General features: G+C 40.4%; 1 protein-coding gene across 1 annotated transcript in view; it reads right to left on the reverse strand.

Moving 5' to 3' along the window:
* Positions 1 to 237: 237 nt before the first annotated feature.
* The window catches only part of POLK (DNA polymerase kappa), a 65284-nt gene continuing 48668 nt past the window's right edge, over positions 238 to 16853 (reverse strand). The window contains exons 8-15 of the mRNA XM_065406265.1: positions 14385 to 14509; positions 13996 to 14162; positions 10690 to 10722; positions 5502 to 5598; positions 3957 to 4128; positions 1410 to 2363; positions 478 to 529; positions 238 to 322 (exon numbers count right to left, since the gene is read on the reverse strand). Coding sequence (XP_065262337.1) covers positions 238 to 322; positions 478 to 529; positions 1410 to 2363; positions 3957 to 4128; positions 5502 to 5598; positions 10690 to 10722; positions 13996 to 14162; positions 14385 to 14509 — 1685 coding nt within the window. The remainder of the gene's footprint in view (positions 323 to 477; positions 530 to 1409; positions 2364 to 3956; positions 4129 to 5501; positions 5599 to 10689; positions 10723 to 13995; positions 14163 to 14384; positions 14510 to 16853) is intronic.

The following is a 16853-nucleotide window of genomic DNA, read 5'->3' on the forward strand; positions in this document are numbered from 1 at the left end:
ATATAATTTAGACAAAAACTATTATGAAAAAATGATTTGAATGGAAAATTAATTCAATGATCTAGTCCCTGCTAGATCACTTATTTTTTTGTCTCAAATGTTGTATTCCTCCAATGGAGGTTTACAGGGGTTCCAAAGTGACAAGTATCAGAGTCCAATCCTTCACCTGCACCAAACTAATTTGAATAATAAAACACCGATTATGAAATTCTTCATATATGATAAAGTGTTACACAATCATTTAAAAAATGTTTCAATCGTTTGTTTGGAATTGCTTGGTTTGGCTTTCTTTGATGTTGACTGTGGTGTCATTAGTCCAGGCCTAAAATAAAAAAAGAACACATTAGGAACAAACAAACAAACCCACCAAAAACAAACAAATATTAAACCACCTAAAGTAACTTTTACAACACTGGACAGTTTGCTAGCTTGACTTTCAAATACAAGTACATATACACTTGAGGAGATCTATCATACCTTTTTGTTCCTGTTGTGGGATTCATATATTGATGTCCTCTGCCCATGCTTCCTAAAGAACGATTGTGAACATCCAAAATGAATTATTTAAACACACAATGAGCACAGCAGGGAGCTGCATGACTAGCAGAACTTTTAGGAGAAAAGTTCTAGATGAAGAATTTCCTTCCTATTATTTTCTGAAGCAGTTGGATTGAATCTCTTACCAAGCAGATAACATTTGATCATTTCCTTAGTACTGTCAATTATATTCAAAATAAGTAAAAACAAAAAAGCCCTTTAGCCCAATAACAAATTAAGGAATAAATTTGAATGTGATCACAGATTTCTGTAATAGAAATGTAATGCTGTTGATTTCCAAGATGGCCTACTGAAATTCATGTTTGTTTTACACTGTTTGTCTTTCTGGGAATAAAACTATTAAAAAATCTTCACTAATATGCAGCATTTCTTCTATACCACAACTTGTCTGCATAGCTAGGAAGATCTACACCAGTATTTTAGGAAATCATCTTTGTAAAAACAATCACATATAGTATAATGCTGCTATTGTAGCTTTATAAATATGCTTGGAAACTCTCATGTTGGATCAGAAAAGAAGCACTTTGAACAGTTTCTTAAATACTAGTCGTAGGTCTCTAATCTTGTCCTATTTATCGAGCCAATTCCAAAGTTAACTCTCCATAATCAAAAAGACAAGTACTAAAGCAAGCCAATTAGTGGCAAACTAATACACCAAACTGGTTCATGTCATACAACGGAATTTGATATTTTTCAAATGGAAATAGCCAACCCCTTTAGACAGGTGTTCTTAAAATTCAGTAGCTGTACCAGACTCAGAACCCTAAAATGTACAACCCATTCCTTAAAAACCCTATTGTATATTGGATGGGGCAATTTAAAAAGGTGACATTCTTAACTTAAATACTCACCAACTGACTTTGAATTTTCCGTAATTTGACTCTTAACTGGACAAACTATTTGCTCTGTCAACTCCTGGATAATGCCTTTATTTAAGCAAACATCCACATGCCTGTTGAACAATGAAAGGTCAGTTGTTTTTTGTTCCACGTTACAAATTGGACAAACCAGAACATTGTCTCTGATGGCTCCAGAGGAGTAGGAAGGCTGAGTTTCTTTTGTACATTCAGACTTTTCAAAGCGTTCTGCATTTTCCAATGAAATGATTTTGGAAGAAAAATTCTGTTCTAAGTATATGTTGCTAGCAGTTTCATTAAGCAGACTATGCTCTCTTTCCTTGCTAGTATTAGCTACTACTTTAGGGAATGCTTCTGTGCTACTGCTAGTAGAGTTGTCAGCTACTTGTCTTGACTGTACTGTATCCACTGATTTGTTCATTTTATTTTTTTGACACATTTCAAATGTTTTCTTTTTACTGTCCGGAGAAAAATGATGTGCATTCTCCCATGAATTCTCACTTGTTGATATTTCTGCATTATCTTTTACCAATGTCCCATTGAGGCACTTGTCAATATGTCTGTTAAGTGCCTCTAAATCGCTGTCTCTTTGCTCCTCAAAGCAAACAGGGCAAGTGAGGCTATGACAGTCATTCAAATTCGCTGAACCTATGGCGTCATTTGTTTCGTCCACAGGATTTACTGATGACTTTATATCATGTGAGTTCTGCTTGTTTGCAGGTTTGTTTATAAGAAGCTCCCGGTTGCTTTGTTGCCTTGCAGCTCGCTTTTTATCAAAAAAACTCTCTCTGTGAGATGTTTCTGAAGCTTTTGTAAAATGTTCATGGCTGGATTTCCCTGGCTGAAGCAGAGAAGCATTTGCTTGCTTTCCTGGCTTTAAGAAATTGATAATGCTCCTCTGTTGGTATTTCTTTTCTTCTTCATTTAGAAACCCTGATACTCGTATACCTGAATATGACAAACGAGACAGATAAAAATGTAATTGTAACTGATAAATAAAACTAAAACTTAATGAACACTAATGGGTATTAATAAGATACAAAGCCACTCAATATAAATAGGTATCTTATAACAGAAACTGTATTATGAATGTGTGTTAGCAGCTGATCACAAAGCAATTACAATTTTACTACCAGTCCTGAAGATTTGCCAGCTACTTCAATTTTACTGGGAATTTCAGTGCCCTTAAAACACCACATAGCAACATCATGTGATGCCATAAACGTCACGTAGTCATGTGGAAAGTTAAATTCTAAAGTTGTTCATTTCTGGATGCCAGTAATTAATAATCATGTTTATTGCAGCAGAACGAGGCCCTATTGCGCTAGGGACTGTAACAAACAGTAGCAGACAGTCCCCACCTCCAAGAGCTTACAATCTAGATAGACAAGACAGACACAGTGAAGAGGCTTAACACAGAAGCAGAGTGATCAATGTGATGACAGAAGACGTCATGTTAGTTCCACAGCTTTTGGTGGGGTTGGGGGGAATGGATTTAGTTAGGAGGGGGATCAGCTAAATGGGAAGGGAAGGAGGTTAAGGGGGCCAGGGGAGAACTGAGTAAGAGGGGTAGGTGTGGAGTGAAGCTGAGGTGAAGAGACCGCGACTGAGAGGATGTGCTGGAGCAAAGAGCAGACCAATCAGCAAAGGGCAGAGCAAGTCCAGTCAAAACTGCAGAAAGGTCTCTGAATGTTCAGAGGTCCCTGCTTCGGCTGCTTCTGCTCCTAGAGGCTGAAGTCTCTTGCTGGCTCCTCTCTACAATTCTTCCCAAAGACCACGTGGTGTGGGAGGAGAGAACGGGTGGCAGCGCATGGATCCCAGTTGTCTCAGAATGAGTGTGGAGTGTCCCCTTCAAAAATTTGGGTCTAGCTGGGGAGCAGCATGGCCCCAGTTGGGCCCTATTTTACCCTGATTTGTCTGCTTCTGTTCCTACTGGCTGGAGTGTCTGGCATGAAATTTTCCATTAAAATATTTATGCTTTGAACTTTTTCTTAAAACTGGGATATTACTTTTTTTAAAAGGAATAGTGAACTATTTACACTTAGAATAAAAAAAACCACTATTCATTTCAGCAAGAAATCTTAACTTCAGACAAAATATAGCACCACCAAGTTATAACACTATCATTTAGGTCATTCCTCTGTCAAAAATGATAGAGCCATATACTCAACTCTTCCCTGCTGCCGTGCAAAGGAGACTTAAAGCTGCTTTAAGGAGGCAAAGCTGAGGATTCCCATGTCACAGGATGGCACCCCAACATTGGCATAAGGGTGTTCCAGGGCAGGCAGGGGTTGTGGAGGAGGCAGCAATCTCAGCTGGTGGAGCAACTCCCTAGGAGCCACGATCCACCAGGACAAGTTAGAGCAACACTGAAACTGCTCTAATTTGCACCAGGGGCTTTGTCCCCAGCAGGTCTCAAGATTATTGGGGGGAGGGTAAATCCAACTATGCTACCCGTTCCCAGGAGTGCAGCATGCCTGATCTGAGGGACTTGGGGATCTTGCCCTAAAAAGGAAAACAAAAAAGTTATAAATATTTTACCCATAAGTCTTAGCCGCAAAGGGTGAGGGGTAACACTGTCAATTTCTGTCCTTAGCATATCTTTAGCAACAGCAAATATTTCTTCTTCAGTAGAAACAGCAGCGAGCACTGTGGAAGCTCTTGTTTTTACTTCAAAATTCACATTCTTCAGTTTCAGGGTAACGGTTTTACCCTAGAAAACAAATAAAACACTTAACATACATGGTATGGAAGAATTTTTACAGTGATTTATTCTGTAAATAGGCCATTTTTTCACTTAGCTGAACTCTACTTCAGTGTCTAAACAATTACTTTAAAGCAGGGGGCTAGATTCACTGCTGCACCCAACTTATGCTGGACACAGCATAAATGGTGGGCTATAATGGAGCCTGTTATCATAAGATTTTCTGCCTGGCTATAGCCTGCTGCCAGAGCGGAGTAGCTGGGGGCTGCTCTAACCTGCACCAGCTGGCTATCTGTATCTGTCAGATGCATATTGCTAATGTACTCTGGCCACTTCCCCAGTCTCTACCCACCTCCCATGCATCTCCTGGACTGGGAGTTGCGGGGCAGCTGCCAGCTATGTCAAGTCTACATCTACCAGGAACTCTTGTGTGCTTTGGGAATGCCCAGTTAAGGATCTCCAACGTCTTTGCTCCCTTTATATCACTTGAGTGGTGCAAAGGGAGCAGAACAGGGCAGAAAATCTGCCCTAATATTTGTACAGGCAAGTGTGCACATGCAATTCAAAAAGTGCACCGTAAATCCCAATCACCTGAAAATGTGTTTGTAAAGTGATAAGCTAAAAGTCGTTACCATATCTCTCCTCCAACTCAAAGAGTTTGGGTAACTCTTTCAAAAGCACTTAAAGACTTAGGAGCACTGCAAACAATGGGATATAGGCCAAGTCACTTCAGAGCTTTAGACAAGTTTACCCTTTGTTATTTGTCAATACAGAGGCTTTTTCTCCATGCTGTCATCCCATATCCTTGTGTAACAACCACCTTCCGTGGCTGAAGAGGACTGATTGGTACCTTTAGGAATCTTTGAATGCTACTCTTTGCTTTACCAATAAAGATCTCTGTTGAATAATGTGCGGGTTCCTCCCAAAAAATAAGTAAAAATTCAGTGTATACAGTATATTGTGCTCAGTAATGCTATAGGATCTGTATATTTACTAATAATAAGACAAGGAGGAATACATCGCTTTACAGTTTACATGCTTGGCCACAGTAAGGCTCAAAGCAATCCATTTTTTATGCAGCTTGACTACTCCTTCTGTTAATGAACATAGCTTTTAGAACAACACGTACGATATGCTAAATAACTTGGTAGATTGGTTTCATTTCTTAAAGGATCTCACAAGATAGCCCCCTGAAGCTAAATGCAATTTCGGTCTAAATTATTCTAATCATCAAGGAACAAAGTAACAGAATCCCTTGAAGCCAGAAGGTAGAGCATGATAATGCAGAAAGCATTACTGCTAACAGAGGGCACTGCGGACCTGGGACCTGACAGTATAAAGAGGTTGATTTTTTTTAACTAAGAAAAGAATGATTTAAATACCTTAAGTCCTTCTTTCTGCAGATCCTGAGCAAGATCTCTGCAAAGTTCTTGACACAAGCTGTATTGTTCTTCTGCTGTGTTAATTTCACTGAATGTCCTAAATGAACATAAAGATTAGTCATTTTTTCCCCAATATGCATTTTGGAATGATGCATCCTTAAGATTTAATATTTTTCATTAACAGTTTAACAAGAAGAAAGTTTTGTGGGTTTGAGGGTGTTTTTTTTTTGAAGTCAGGATGTATATTTATATTAAACAGAAACATATATGCCAGGGATTGGCAACCTTTGGCCCGCGGCCCGCCAGGGTAAGCACCCTGGCGGGCCGGGACGGTTTGTTTATCTGCTGCGTCCGCAGGTTTGGCCGATCGTGGCTCCCACTGGCTGAGGTTCGCCGTCCCAGGCCAATGGGGGCTGTGGGAAGCGGCGCAGGCCGAGGGATGTGCTGGCCATGGCTTCCTGCAGCCCCCATTGGCCTGGAGCGGCGAACCGCGGCCAGTGGGAGCCACGATCGACTGAACCTGTGGACACGGCAGGCAAACAAACTGTCCCGGCCCGCGTGCCGCATGCCAAAGGTTGCCGATCCCTGATATATGCACATTCAATAACTGCACAAAAGAGGTTTGCAAATCCCACCAAACAAAGGAATGGGGTGTTGTAGTCACACTTCTCAGGCAGTGTTTGAAAACATATGAGATTTAGGTTGATAAATGCTTAAATATTTACAAGAGAGAATGCTAATACCAACTGAATTCATAGAGCCAGCCAAAACATTTGTATATAAGCTTCTCTGCATAGTGTTGTGTAACATTGGAAGGAAGAGAGGATTAGGAAATTAATCCAAGAGCCAAGTATCAGATGTAAATACTGTAACACGGGTGCTAAGAAACAGATGTTACGGTAATTATGGCTAGAACCAGAGAAGGAAAAACTAGCTTTCTGCCAAAAATTTAATTAATTCTGTCTTTGCTACACCTTTCCAGGGAAAGGGAAACCTTACCTTACCTCAGTGATAATGTGAAAGGAAGGCTGGTCTTGTGATTACAGAGGGAATTGGTCGTGACACTCATGGTTGTCTAACGCTTTCAGTTGTAAAAGATTCTTTCCATTGAGAAGCTCTTACACCTCCACTGTTTGCAATAGGCTTTTGCTATTTGGCAGTGAGAAAGCCCTTGTGCTAGAGATGTGCCTCTTTCTTGTCCAATTTGTGTTCATGTTTGGCTGATATATAAATTATTAAAATTGCCATTTCCCTGTTGTAACTTACATTCCTCAGAAAAATTATGGCATACTGCCAAAATAATAACTGAACATGAACATTCTAAAGTTGGGCCTACAATGCTGCTAAAGCAGCAGCAGCACCACGCACTGCACTGGGAACAAGTTGCTGCTAGAGCTGTAGCAATGTGAGGGGGATGGGCAGGGAGAATGCTGGGCCCCGCCCCACTCTCTTCTCTAACCCAATCAAGCACATGCTCCCAGTAGCCCATCCCTCCCCCAACTTTGGGAGCACCAGGGAGCAGGAGCTAAACTCCTATCTCTCAGAGAGAAAGAGGGGGCCATGTGAGTTGAACTACCTTGCCTATCCCACCGTGCCCCAGACAGCACATGGCCACATTAGCCCATTCCTCACTCTTTCCACACAGAAAGGAGTCCCCCCACACCTCCTGAGTCTGGGCCAGGCTCTCCACAACTACACAGATCCAGCATGTGGCTGCCAGTAGCCCATCCTCCCTGTGGGATAACCATCTTCTCCTGCTGATAGCAAACATGGTTAATCCTGTACCTCAAACCGTGTAGAAGTTTCAGTATTCAAACACGGCTGTTGATGCACAACAGGGTGTTTGTAACAGTTGTACAAAATAGATTTTGTTAGTTATTTTCCTTTAAAAAAACAAACCCCAGGAAAACACCCACAAAAAAACTCCAACCTATGTTTAAAGAACTTTACATTGTAAAATTAAACACATGAGAGTTAGGAAATGCCACATTTATAGTAGCTGGTGCAACCTTAAGCTTTCCACCTTGTGTGTATGTATTGTGATACAACCTTTAATTACATGATCGCAAATTATTTTTTCTGCAGGACCCGCCTCATTCAGTGCGCAGGTTGGACGCACAAGGGGTGAAAGGTTTCTAGGGCAGGCAAGGGAATTGATGGAGAAAAGTAGACAGAAAATCTTGGTGTGGATAAGAGGGGAAGAGGAGGGAACGGAAGAAGGAAAAGATGAGGTCATGTCAGATTTTGTCAGTTTTCTCTTTGAAAAAATCAGTGAGATCCTGAGCAGAAGGTGAATTGGGGGCAGGAAAAGGGAAGGTTTGAAGAAAGGTGTCAAAAGTTGTGAACACATGGCTGAGATTTCAGATATGGGATTATATCAGGGTGGAAAAGTCAAATTGATTTGCTTGGAGACTAGCAGAATTTAAGGAGAAGAGAAGAGAACAAGTCACTGGTCTGGGACTCAGGAGATACCTGGGGAAGCTGCACCATTTACAGTCACGGGCGGTGTCTAACAGCATATCTACCCTGGTGCACAATAGTCTAGTGAAGCCCAGGCCTAAGACACTTAGAATTTTTGTCACTATACACAAATACTTTGTGAACTGCTGTTGGAGTTCACCAAACCTATAACGTACATCTGGAGAAGTTATATCAGCATCAAGAGAAAAACAAGTTGCAGCTGATGGTATACATTTTATGGGGCAAAAGATAAACATTCCTTTACAGTATAATCAGAACAGTTCAGCAGAAAAGTAAATAATTTAGATGATCCACTGGTGCACAAGACCAATCCATATATATCTCCATATCTATAAATACACAGAGCTGCTTACACTGATGTTTACATAACTCTCTCCCCATTACTTCTTAGGTAATGTCAGAAGCCCCACACTCTCCCTAGATGACGGCCTAAGAAAAGAAACCTGATGCTTTCTTCTCATTTAAAGCAATCGGGTGGAAAACTGGTAGGAGAAAACTTATGCAGGACCCTGAAGGCAAGGACAGGAAGCTTGACTCTTATGTAGTGAAGTTACTAAACATAAAACTAGCTGTCCTAATATACATAAAATATCAACTAACACTTATAGGATTGTACTATCTGATGTCTTAGCCACTAGTGGTTAGTCTATACCCTATAGGTATAGGTATTTTCTAGGCAAGGTCTTGGTATAAGTTAAGTAATAAGCTGTGACGTTATTGACATGAACGGGGACCATATAGATCATCGTTGCAACCAAGGTCCTGTAGTGGCACCAAATCTTGTATAAAAGGAGTCGTCAAATAAGGTGTCTAAGACAAGGTTATGGTTTGCTGGTTATGATTATGCTATCTGTATGCATGTATCATTTTTGTATTTAAAGTTATAAGTATTGGCTCTATACTGTCTGTATTTCAAACTTGTGCTATGCTTCTGGGTGACACCCCAGACAATTTGGTGTCAGCACTGCCTAGCCTGCTTGATGGCCCATTAAGGATCATCAGCTATACAACTGACCCATTGAAAGAAGGCAGATACACCTTGCGACTCAGCAAGGTATGCAGGAACATGCCTATGGACAGAACTCTAAGGTTTTTTTCTTGCCATGTGCCCGAATGCTTGTCTTTGGAACAAAGAAAGAAAGGCCACATGACAAGAGACTATAAAAGACTGCTGCATTTCCTCCATCTTGTCTTCAATCCTGCTTCTTACCTCTGGAGGGACTTTGCTACAAACAGAAGCTTTGAACAAAGGACTGAATGTCCCATCCCAGCTGTGGATGTACTCCAGAGACTTGATTTAAACCTGCAGTTTATTTCATCACGGCTACAAGCCTGAACCAAGAACTTTGCCATTACTGTATGTATTTGATTCCATTTAACCAATTCTAGCTCTCATCTATATTTTTTCCTTTTATGAATAAACCTTTAGATTCTAAAGGATTGGCAACAGCGTGATTTGTGGGTAAGATCTAACTTGTATATTGATCTGGGTCTGGGGCTTGGTCCTTTGGGATCGAGGGAACCTTTTTCTTTTACTGGGGTGTTGGTTTTCATAACCATTTGTCCCCATAACGAGTGGCACTGGTGGTGACACTGGGAAACGGGAGCGTCTAAGGGAATTGCTTGTGTGACTTGTGGTTAGCCAGTGAGGTAAAACCGAAGTCCTCTCTGTTTGGATGGTTTGGTTTGCCTTGGTGTGCATAGAAACCCCAGCCTTGGGCTGTAACTGCCCTGCTTTAAGCAATTTGTCCTGGATTGGCACTCTCAGTTGGGTCCCACCAGAACCAGCATCGTTACATGATCCTACAAGGCCTAATAGCTTAGCTAAACAAGACATAAGGTCCAAAAGCCTTAGCATAAGCAGCTAACCAGGAGTAACCCTAGATCATAAGATATCACAAGAAAGAATGCTGTAATGACTGAACTGCTGACAGGTAACCACAAGATGCTAGTTTATACCAGCTTGGGATATTTTAAATTAGGAACATCAGCAGATGTCTGACCACAGGAGTGCCATGGTAACTAACTGACATATATGCTAATAAGCTTGAGGTAAACAGACTAGTAACATATGGAAGAAGGGCACCCCCCAACATTAGTAGGGTGAGGAAATACAAATAAGAAAAAGGGGAGAAATCCCTACTGAATATGCATTAGGCATAGTGTAGTCAATGTAACACATTATAAAATTGTATCTCAGTCGGTGTGCCTTGGAAGATGTAACTTTTGGGAGATGCCAGGATGATGAGTACTGGTAATGATGGTGATGGTGAGAATGACAACTAACATTTTGGGTCGTTTTGTAAGGGACGTTGTGAGTATGTGGTTGCTCAGACGCACATTCTGTATTATCTTTATCTACCTTGCTGGGTTGGAGTGTTTGTGACTTTACAAAATTGTGTTAATAAAACTATTTCAAATTCAAAAGGCTTTTCCTAAGTGTGCTTGTTGCAACTGTGCACATTGGGGTTTTCAACTGAACAGTAATTCTAATACTACAGGGCCTGATCTTGGGACAAGAACCTACCAAGTCTCAGAATGTTAATGGGGAATCAGTAAGTAATCAATATAAATAATACACAATCAGTAGATCAGGCAACAAGTCAAATAAATGTGATGACTCAACTACATTATTTTACATAGATTGGTTTTATTAAGTTAGTGATTAATGGCATTGTTTTTTAGATACTAACATTACCATACATACCTTTCAGTGCTCATACTTTTTCTTTCTCCGTACCTTTAAAAAAGAAAAATGTTTTTATGAACTTCAGTCATTTTCACAGAGAATTTTTATTTTTTTTAATAACCCCTTCATAGTTAACTGAGAAGATTTCAGTATATTTTCCATGGGATTTGAATGTTAACATTTCTGAGAACCTTGCGTAAATCAACATTGCAAGGAAATGGAAAACTGGGAGTTTTTCTTCCTCTTAAAATTGTGTATATTACAGATGAAGTAAAACTGTAGATCAGTAATGGCTGTTAATACAATTAACCATTTGCACTATGAGTCAGCCATACCCATTAATGACCAAAAGGGCTTTAAGACTTTAAAAACAAATTAATATATTACATACAATTCTTCCATTTTCTTGGCTCACTATCTCTCGCAAAGTGCTTCTACTAAAATCATGATTATACCAGTCTTATTTTTATTTTTTAAAAAGAGGAAAATCCTCTTTCCAGTTGAATCAGACTTTCATCCTTTTAAAAAGTGACCTGTAAAGGATTTTTTTTCTAAATGGGGCTTGTGTGCCTTTTGTCACTTTTTATGAGATATAGTATAAACCAATGTGTCTTCAGGCTTTTTTTTTTTAATTATTTTTGACTTGTTTTTGCCTGGATCAAGAATATCTAGTTTGTTCTCCAAAAAAAAAAAAAAAATTAGGGACAATCATCTGGGAGGTCTCAGGGATATTTACCGTATACTCAAACATCTTTTGAAGGAGCAAGGGTTGAAACTTTAACAAAGGCTTGCTTTCTCCAAAATGTTCATCACTGAAGTTAAAATAGGTATTAACAAGATTAAAGAAAAAACAAAGCTTTAAAACAGTCTGACAAAAAATCTCTTGCCTTTCTGATGACTTAATGTTTTTGTTCTTGGTTCTTATAAATATCCCTATTGCTTTAAGTTTTCACAGTCATTATGAAGTACTCAAGACCAAACAGGACTTTGATTTCTAATGTAAATAAAACCAAGCAGATTATTTTTGTAATTAAAAACAAAAACTTTCAGGCTTTCTTTATCCATCATACAGAAAAACTGGACAAGCCATGTTATCCTTCACAAGTCACCTTTAAAGATATAAATTTACTATGTACTTCAAAAAAAAAAATACAAAGATTTGTGGTGGTATATATTGATCTAAGCTTTTGTGGTGTGAAGACTTTTTTATTTTTAGTTTTTTTAAATAAATGATAGCTTACATCTATACTGTGCTTTTCAAATCTAAAGGGTCCCCAAACTGTTTTTCAAAATGTGTGCTGTTAAACAGCTGTTTTTCTTTTGACTACTTATGAGATTATTTTGCAGTCTTAAAGGAAGGATTTCTCATTCTGCTAATACCAGAGAAGCAATGGTAAGAACAAGAGGTAATATTTTCAAAAGTGCTTAAGAGCCTTTGGAGCCTAAGTCCCAGTGACTTTCAGTGAGATTTAGCCTAAGTGCCAAAGCACTTCTGAAAATGATCTTAGGCTCCAAATTCTACACTGCAAAAAAACAAAAACAAAAAACTAACTCTCCCCCCCGCCCCCAGCAATGAGTCTTAGAGCCCAGGTCAACTGACTCAGGCTAGTGGGACTTGCACTACAAGCCAAAAATAGCAATGCAGATGTTCCTGCTTGGTCTGGAGCCTGGATTTTGAAACTCAGCAAGAGAGGACGGTTTCAGAGTCTGGGCTCCAGCCCAAGAGGGAATTTCTACACTGCTATTTTTAACCTTGTAGCGTGAGCCCCATGAGCCTGAGACTCGCTGTCACAGGCTTACCCCGCTTCCACTCCCCCCCCCCCCACCCCACACTTTCAGTGTAGACATACCCTCAGGTGCTTTTGAAAATGTTACCCAAAAGCAACAGCATGACAGAATTAAATAGAAAGGGTTTCAGAATCTTTAACTAGGGCTCTTGCTTACTAAACATGAACAGCATGGCAAAATGTTCAGTTGTGGTTTTAGAGTGATGGGAGGATGTGTATTTGCATTCAAGACAGGTGTGTGGGAGGGTGATAGTTTTTGAGCAGATATTGGCCCCTCTTTTTCTCCATTAGGAGCCTATAAGGGCAGCATTTAGATACCACAATGACAGGAGCTTCAAAAATACCATGGATTAGATTAGATATGAAGAATGAAACACGAACGTTGGGTTCTACCCCAACAAATTCAGAGTCAATCATACTATCAATTTTAAAAAATTATATCTAAACACGGTAGGAGACATAGAAACTAGGGACAGATCCTCAACTGATGTAGTCAATTGAAGTCAATGGAGCTGTGATAATTTACACCAGCTGAAGATTTGACACTATGTATTTGTTTTAAGATCATATAGGAATAATTACAAATAGCGAAGGTGTATTAACTACATGGAAGAAATACTTGTTAACTTCTATGATAAGGCAAAATAAGTATAATAAAATAAACCCTGTTTAGGTTAGTTATACGTATGACATATCTCGTAATCTATTTTAGTATTGATAAGGTTATTCTAAACCAGTGGCTCAGGGCCCCCCGGGGGGGGGGGGGGGAGGGGGCTGTGAGCAGGTTTCAGGGGGTCCGCCAAGCAGGGCCAGCATTAGACTTGCTGGGGCTCAGGTCAGAAAGCTGAAGCCCCACTGCATGGGGCTGAAGCCCGAGGCCTTGAGCCCCACCAGCGGGGGATGAAGCTAAAGTCTGAGCAGCTTAGCTTCACAGGGGCCCCTGTGGCGTAAGGCCCCAGGCAATTGGCCTGCTTCCTACTCCCAAATGCCGGCCCTGGCTTTTATATGCAGAAAATCAGTTGTTGTGCCACAGGTGGGCCGTGGAGTTTTTATAGCACGTTGTGGGAGGCCTCAGAAAGAAAAAGGTTGAGAACCCCCGTTCTAAACAACACGTGCTCGCCATACAGCTGTCTAAAACTGGGTGCTATTCATTTCTTGGTGTGCATGTATGGCCAGAGCTTTGTTTGGCAGACCATTTAGATTCATAAACCAGACAGGGATTTTGGTTCTATAAGCTCTCTACCTATTCTGTGTACTCCAAAGGGTCATACATTAACAAATCCTTCACTTTTTAAAAAGTGGTTGCTTTGTAAATTAACATTTGGTACAGCAATAAAGCAGGTGTTATTTGTAAGATATTACTAACAGTCACAATTTTTATATATGATACTATCTAAACTTACCTGACAGATATTTTTAATGTCAAACCCAGCAAATCTATCTTATAACATTCATAATGTATAAGATGTGTAACACACTTGGGGAAATATTTAACAAAACGTAAAGTTCACACAGTAAAACATATACCAAGACATACTTTTCCAAATCCGTTGAACCCAAACCAAGTGAGACATCCAAGAAATTATGCCAAGATGTTTCTGAAAAAAGAAGAGAAAGCAGTGCCCTCTGCTGGTAAAGTTCAGTGCAGGTCAGAATTCCAAGAGCTTTTAACATTTTCTCTGTTACTTTTCCTATACCAGGCACCTGAAGAACAAGAATTAATGTGTCTCAATGAAGTTGGAATTTTTGAAATCTTTGGATAAATGCTTAATGTTTAACATTTAGTACAATTCAACTCAAACACAATTTTAGAACTAGGTTGGCACTGAAGAAATGAAATTATCTTTAAGTAAATTATCTGTTTTAGAACACTAGTATTCACATAAGGAGGACATGAGTGTATAGTAAATTTGATAATATTCTCACCTTTCTAATGGGCAAATCTTTGATGAAGTCCATTACAGATTGCCTATCAGGGGAGATTCTGTACTGTCCATTAGGTTTATTCTGATCACTGCACATTTTTGCTAACATCATATTTGGAGCAATTCCTTAGAAACAAACAAAACAAAACAAAACAAAGGAAGAAACATAACAGACATTTTAACCATAAGACTCAATCTTCCATTTCAATGTTCCTAGATTTAAAAGTGTAAAATTAATCATCCTATGCGTGGCAATGACCAAAGAAGAACAGAAAGGAGAAGACTGATGTAAAACAGAGATTCTCACCCATTTTGGTCATTACAGTCGTCTGGCACTTTTTGAAAGAACAGGGACATGCAGGGCCGGTGCAACCCATTAGGTGACCTAGGCGGTCGCCTAGGGCGCTAACATTTGGGGGGCGGCGACCGCGGTGGCCGGATCTTCGGCCGCCCCGGTCGTCGTCGGTATTTTGGGGGCGGTATTTCGGGGGCAGGACCTTCCGCTGCCTGGGCGGCAAAAAAGCTGGTGGCGCTCCTGGGGACATGAGAACTGCTATGTTTCATTTCAGCTATGCAATAGTGGCTAAAGCACTCATTGTGTATAGTTTGTCTATCAGGTTAGGTGTATAAAATACTTTGAGATATGCAGGATGAAAGGGATTATATATAAATGCAACATATATAATTAAGTGATGAGGGTTACGTTTCTTTAAACGCAAAGTTTTCTGCAACTTGGTACATGATTACACATTAATATGACAGTAATTTACAGTAGAAGAGAAAGCTTGGTGTGGAAGAGAAGTTATGTTTGGTCTAAATATGAATGAGGTATCTCAATCAATTATAGTTCAGACATATGGCAAATAGTTATGACACATTTAACAACCTAAACATCGTAGCAGAGCTTCACCAAGGATGAGGAAAGACAGTCCAGTGGTTAGGGTACTAGTCTAGAACTTGGGAGAGCTGGGCTCAAGTCCCTGCTCCACCACCGACCTCCTATGGTACCCTGGGCAAGTCATTTAGCTTCTGTGTGCCTTAGTTCTCCCATCTGTAAAATAGGGATAATAATGCTCCCCTACCTCACAGGGATGTTGTGAAAATAATTACATTAAAAACAGTGAGGTTTTCAAATACTATGGTAATGGGTATCATGTAAATATCTAGGATAGATGGAATATCTATCTGTTCTTGAGAATTAAGGGCGATTTATCCTTTTTATTGATTTGCGTGTGTCTTTTTTACTCTTTTTAGTAAATAGAGTGCCATAGATCCAGCTGGGCACTCCCTTCCAGCCATCCACTGGACTGGTGTGAGGGGAACCCAAGCCTCTGGCTCCCTGGATGTTTTAAGCTTCCAGAGTCTCAGCAGGCTGCAGCCCTGTTTCTTCCCTTGGTCTCTCTGGCACATTATCTCAGTCATAGAGCTTCTCAGCCCACTTGCACCTTAGATCCCAGGGCCAGCACTGATCCCCAAGGTACCCCAGTTACTTAACATACTCATCCCCAAAACTACACCCCCAAAGGTGTGAAGCTTCTGGTTACAGTTTAGAGCTCTCTGGAGCTCACAGTAGTTATAAAGCATATGACATATGCTCACACACACTGCATGGAATCTATTATCTTAATGCTCTTTTACTTAGTCATGTACAGAAGAGCATAGATCCTACAGAACAACAAACATTTAACCACAACACCACTTCCCAGCTCACAATTCCCTTGTGAGCCCTTAGGGACCATCTGTGTCCAGAAAAGCAGGCAGGCAGGCCAGGCCTCATGCAGGCTGTTACATGCTGGGTGATTTCTGTCATAGAGTCCCTTCCCCAGCTTGTGATATCTTACTTTCACCTGCCCCACACTTCCTTTTCCTTGCTATTTAACTCCCCCATCTCCAACTTCCTTTGTTCTGTCTTTTGAGTAACTTTCCATTGCTCCTACCTCCCCCACCCCCACTGTCCAGAGAGATAAGATGATAATGGTTTTCTAACGATGCAGCTACTTTTTAGCATAACTTTGGAGTGGTTAAAGTACCATTGTTAAACTTTAGAATTCCCTATTGTCCCTGCTATAGGACCTATCAGTAATGGTGGATCCACATACACAAAGACACTCACGATACAGCAGTTTTTCATAATACAACTTCATAATATCAACTAGAAATCATAAATTATACGGACAGAGCCCCAGATCATCACACAAAATAACTGGGTTTTTACAGATGAACCCTGTTGGTACTAAGCCCTGGTCTACACTGGGGGGGAACTTGACCTAAGATATGCAACTTCAGCTACTTAGGTCGACTTACTTGGCTGTGAGGACGGCGGTGAGTCGACCGCTGCCGCTCCCCCCGTTGACTCCGCTTCCGCCTCTCGCAGCGGTGGAGTTCCGGAGTCGACGGGGAGGGCGTTCGGGGATCGATTTATCCGCGTCTAGATGAGACGCGATAAATTGATCCCTGATAGATCGGCAGG

Source organism: Emys orbicularis, chromosome 6, assembly GCF_028017835.1.
Source record: "Emys orbicularis isolate rEmyOrb1 chromosome 6, rEmyOrb1.hap1, whole genome shotgun sequence".
In the NCBI taxonomy this organism is placed as follows: Eukaryota; Metazoa; Chordata; order Testudines; family Emydidae; genus Emys; species Emys orbicularis.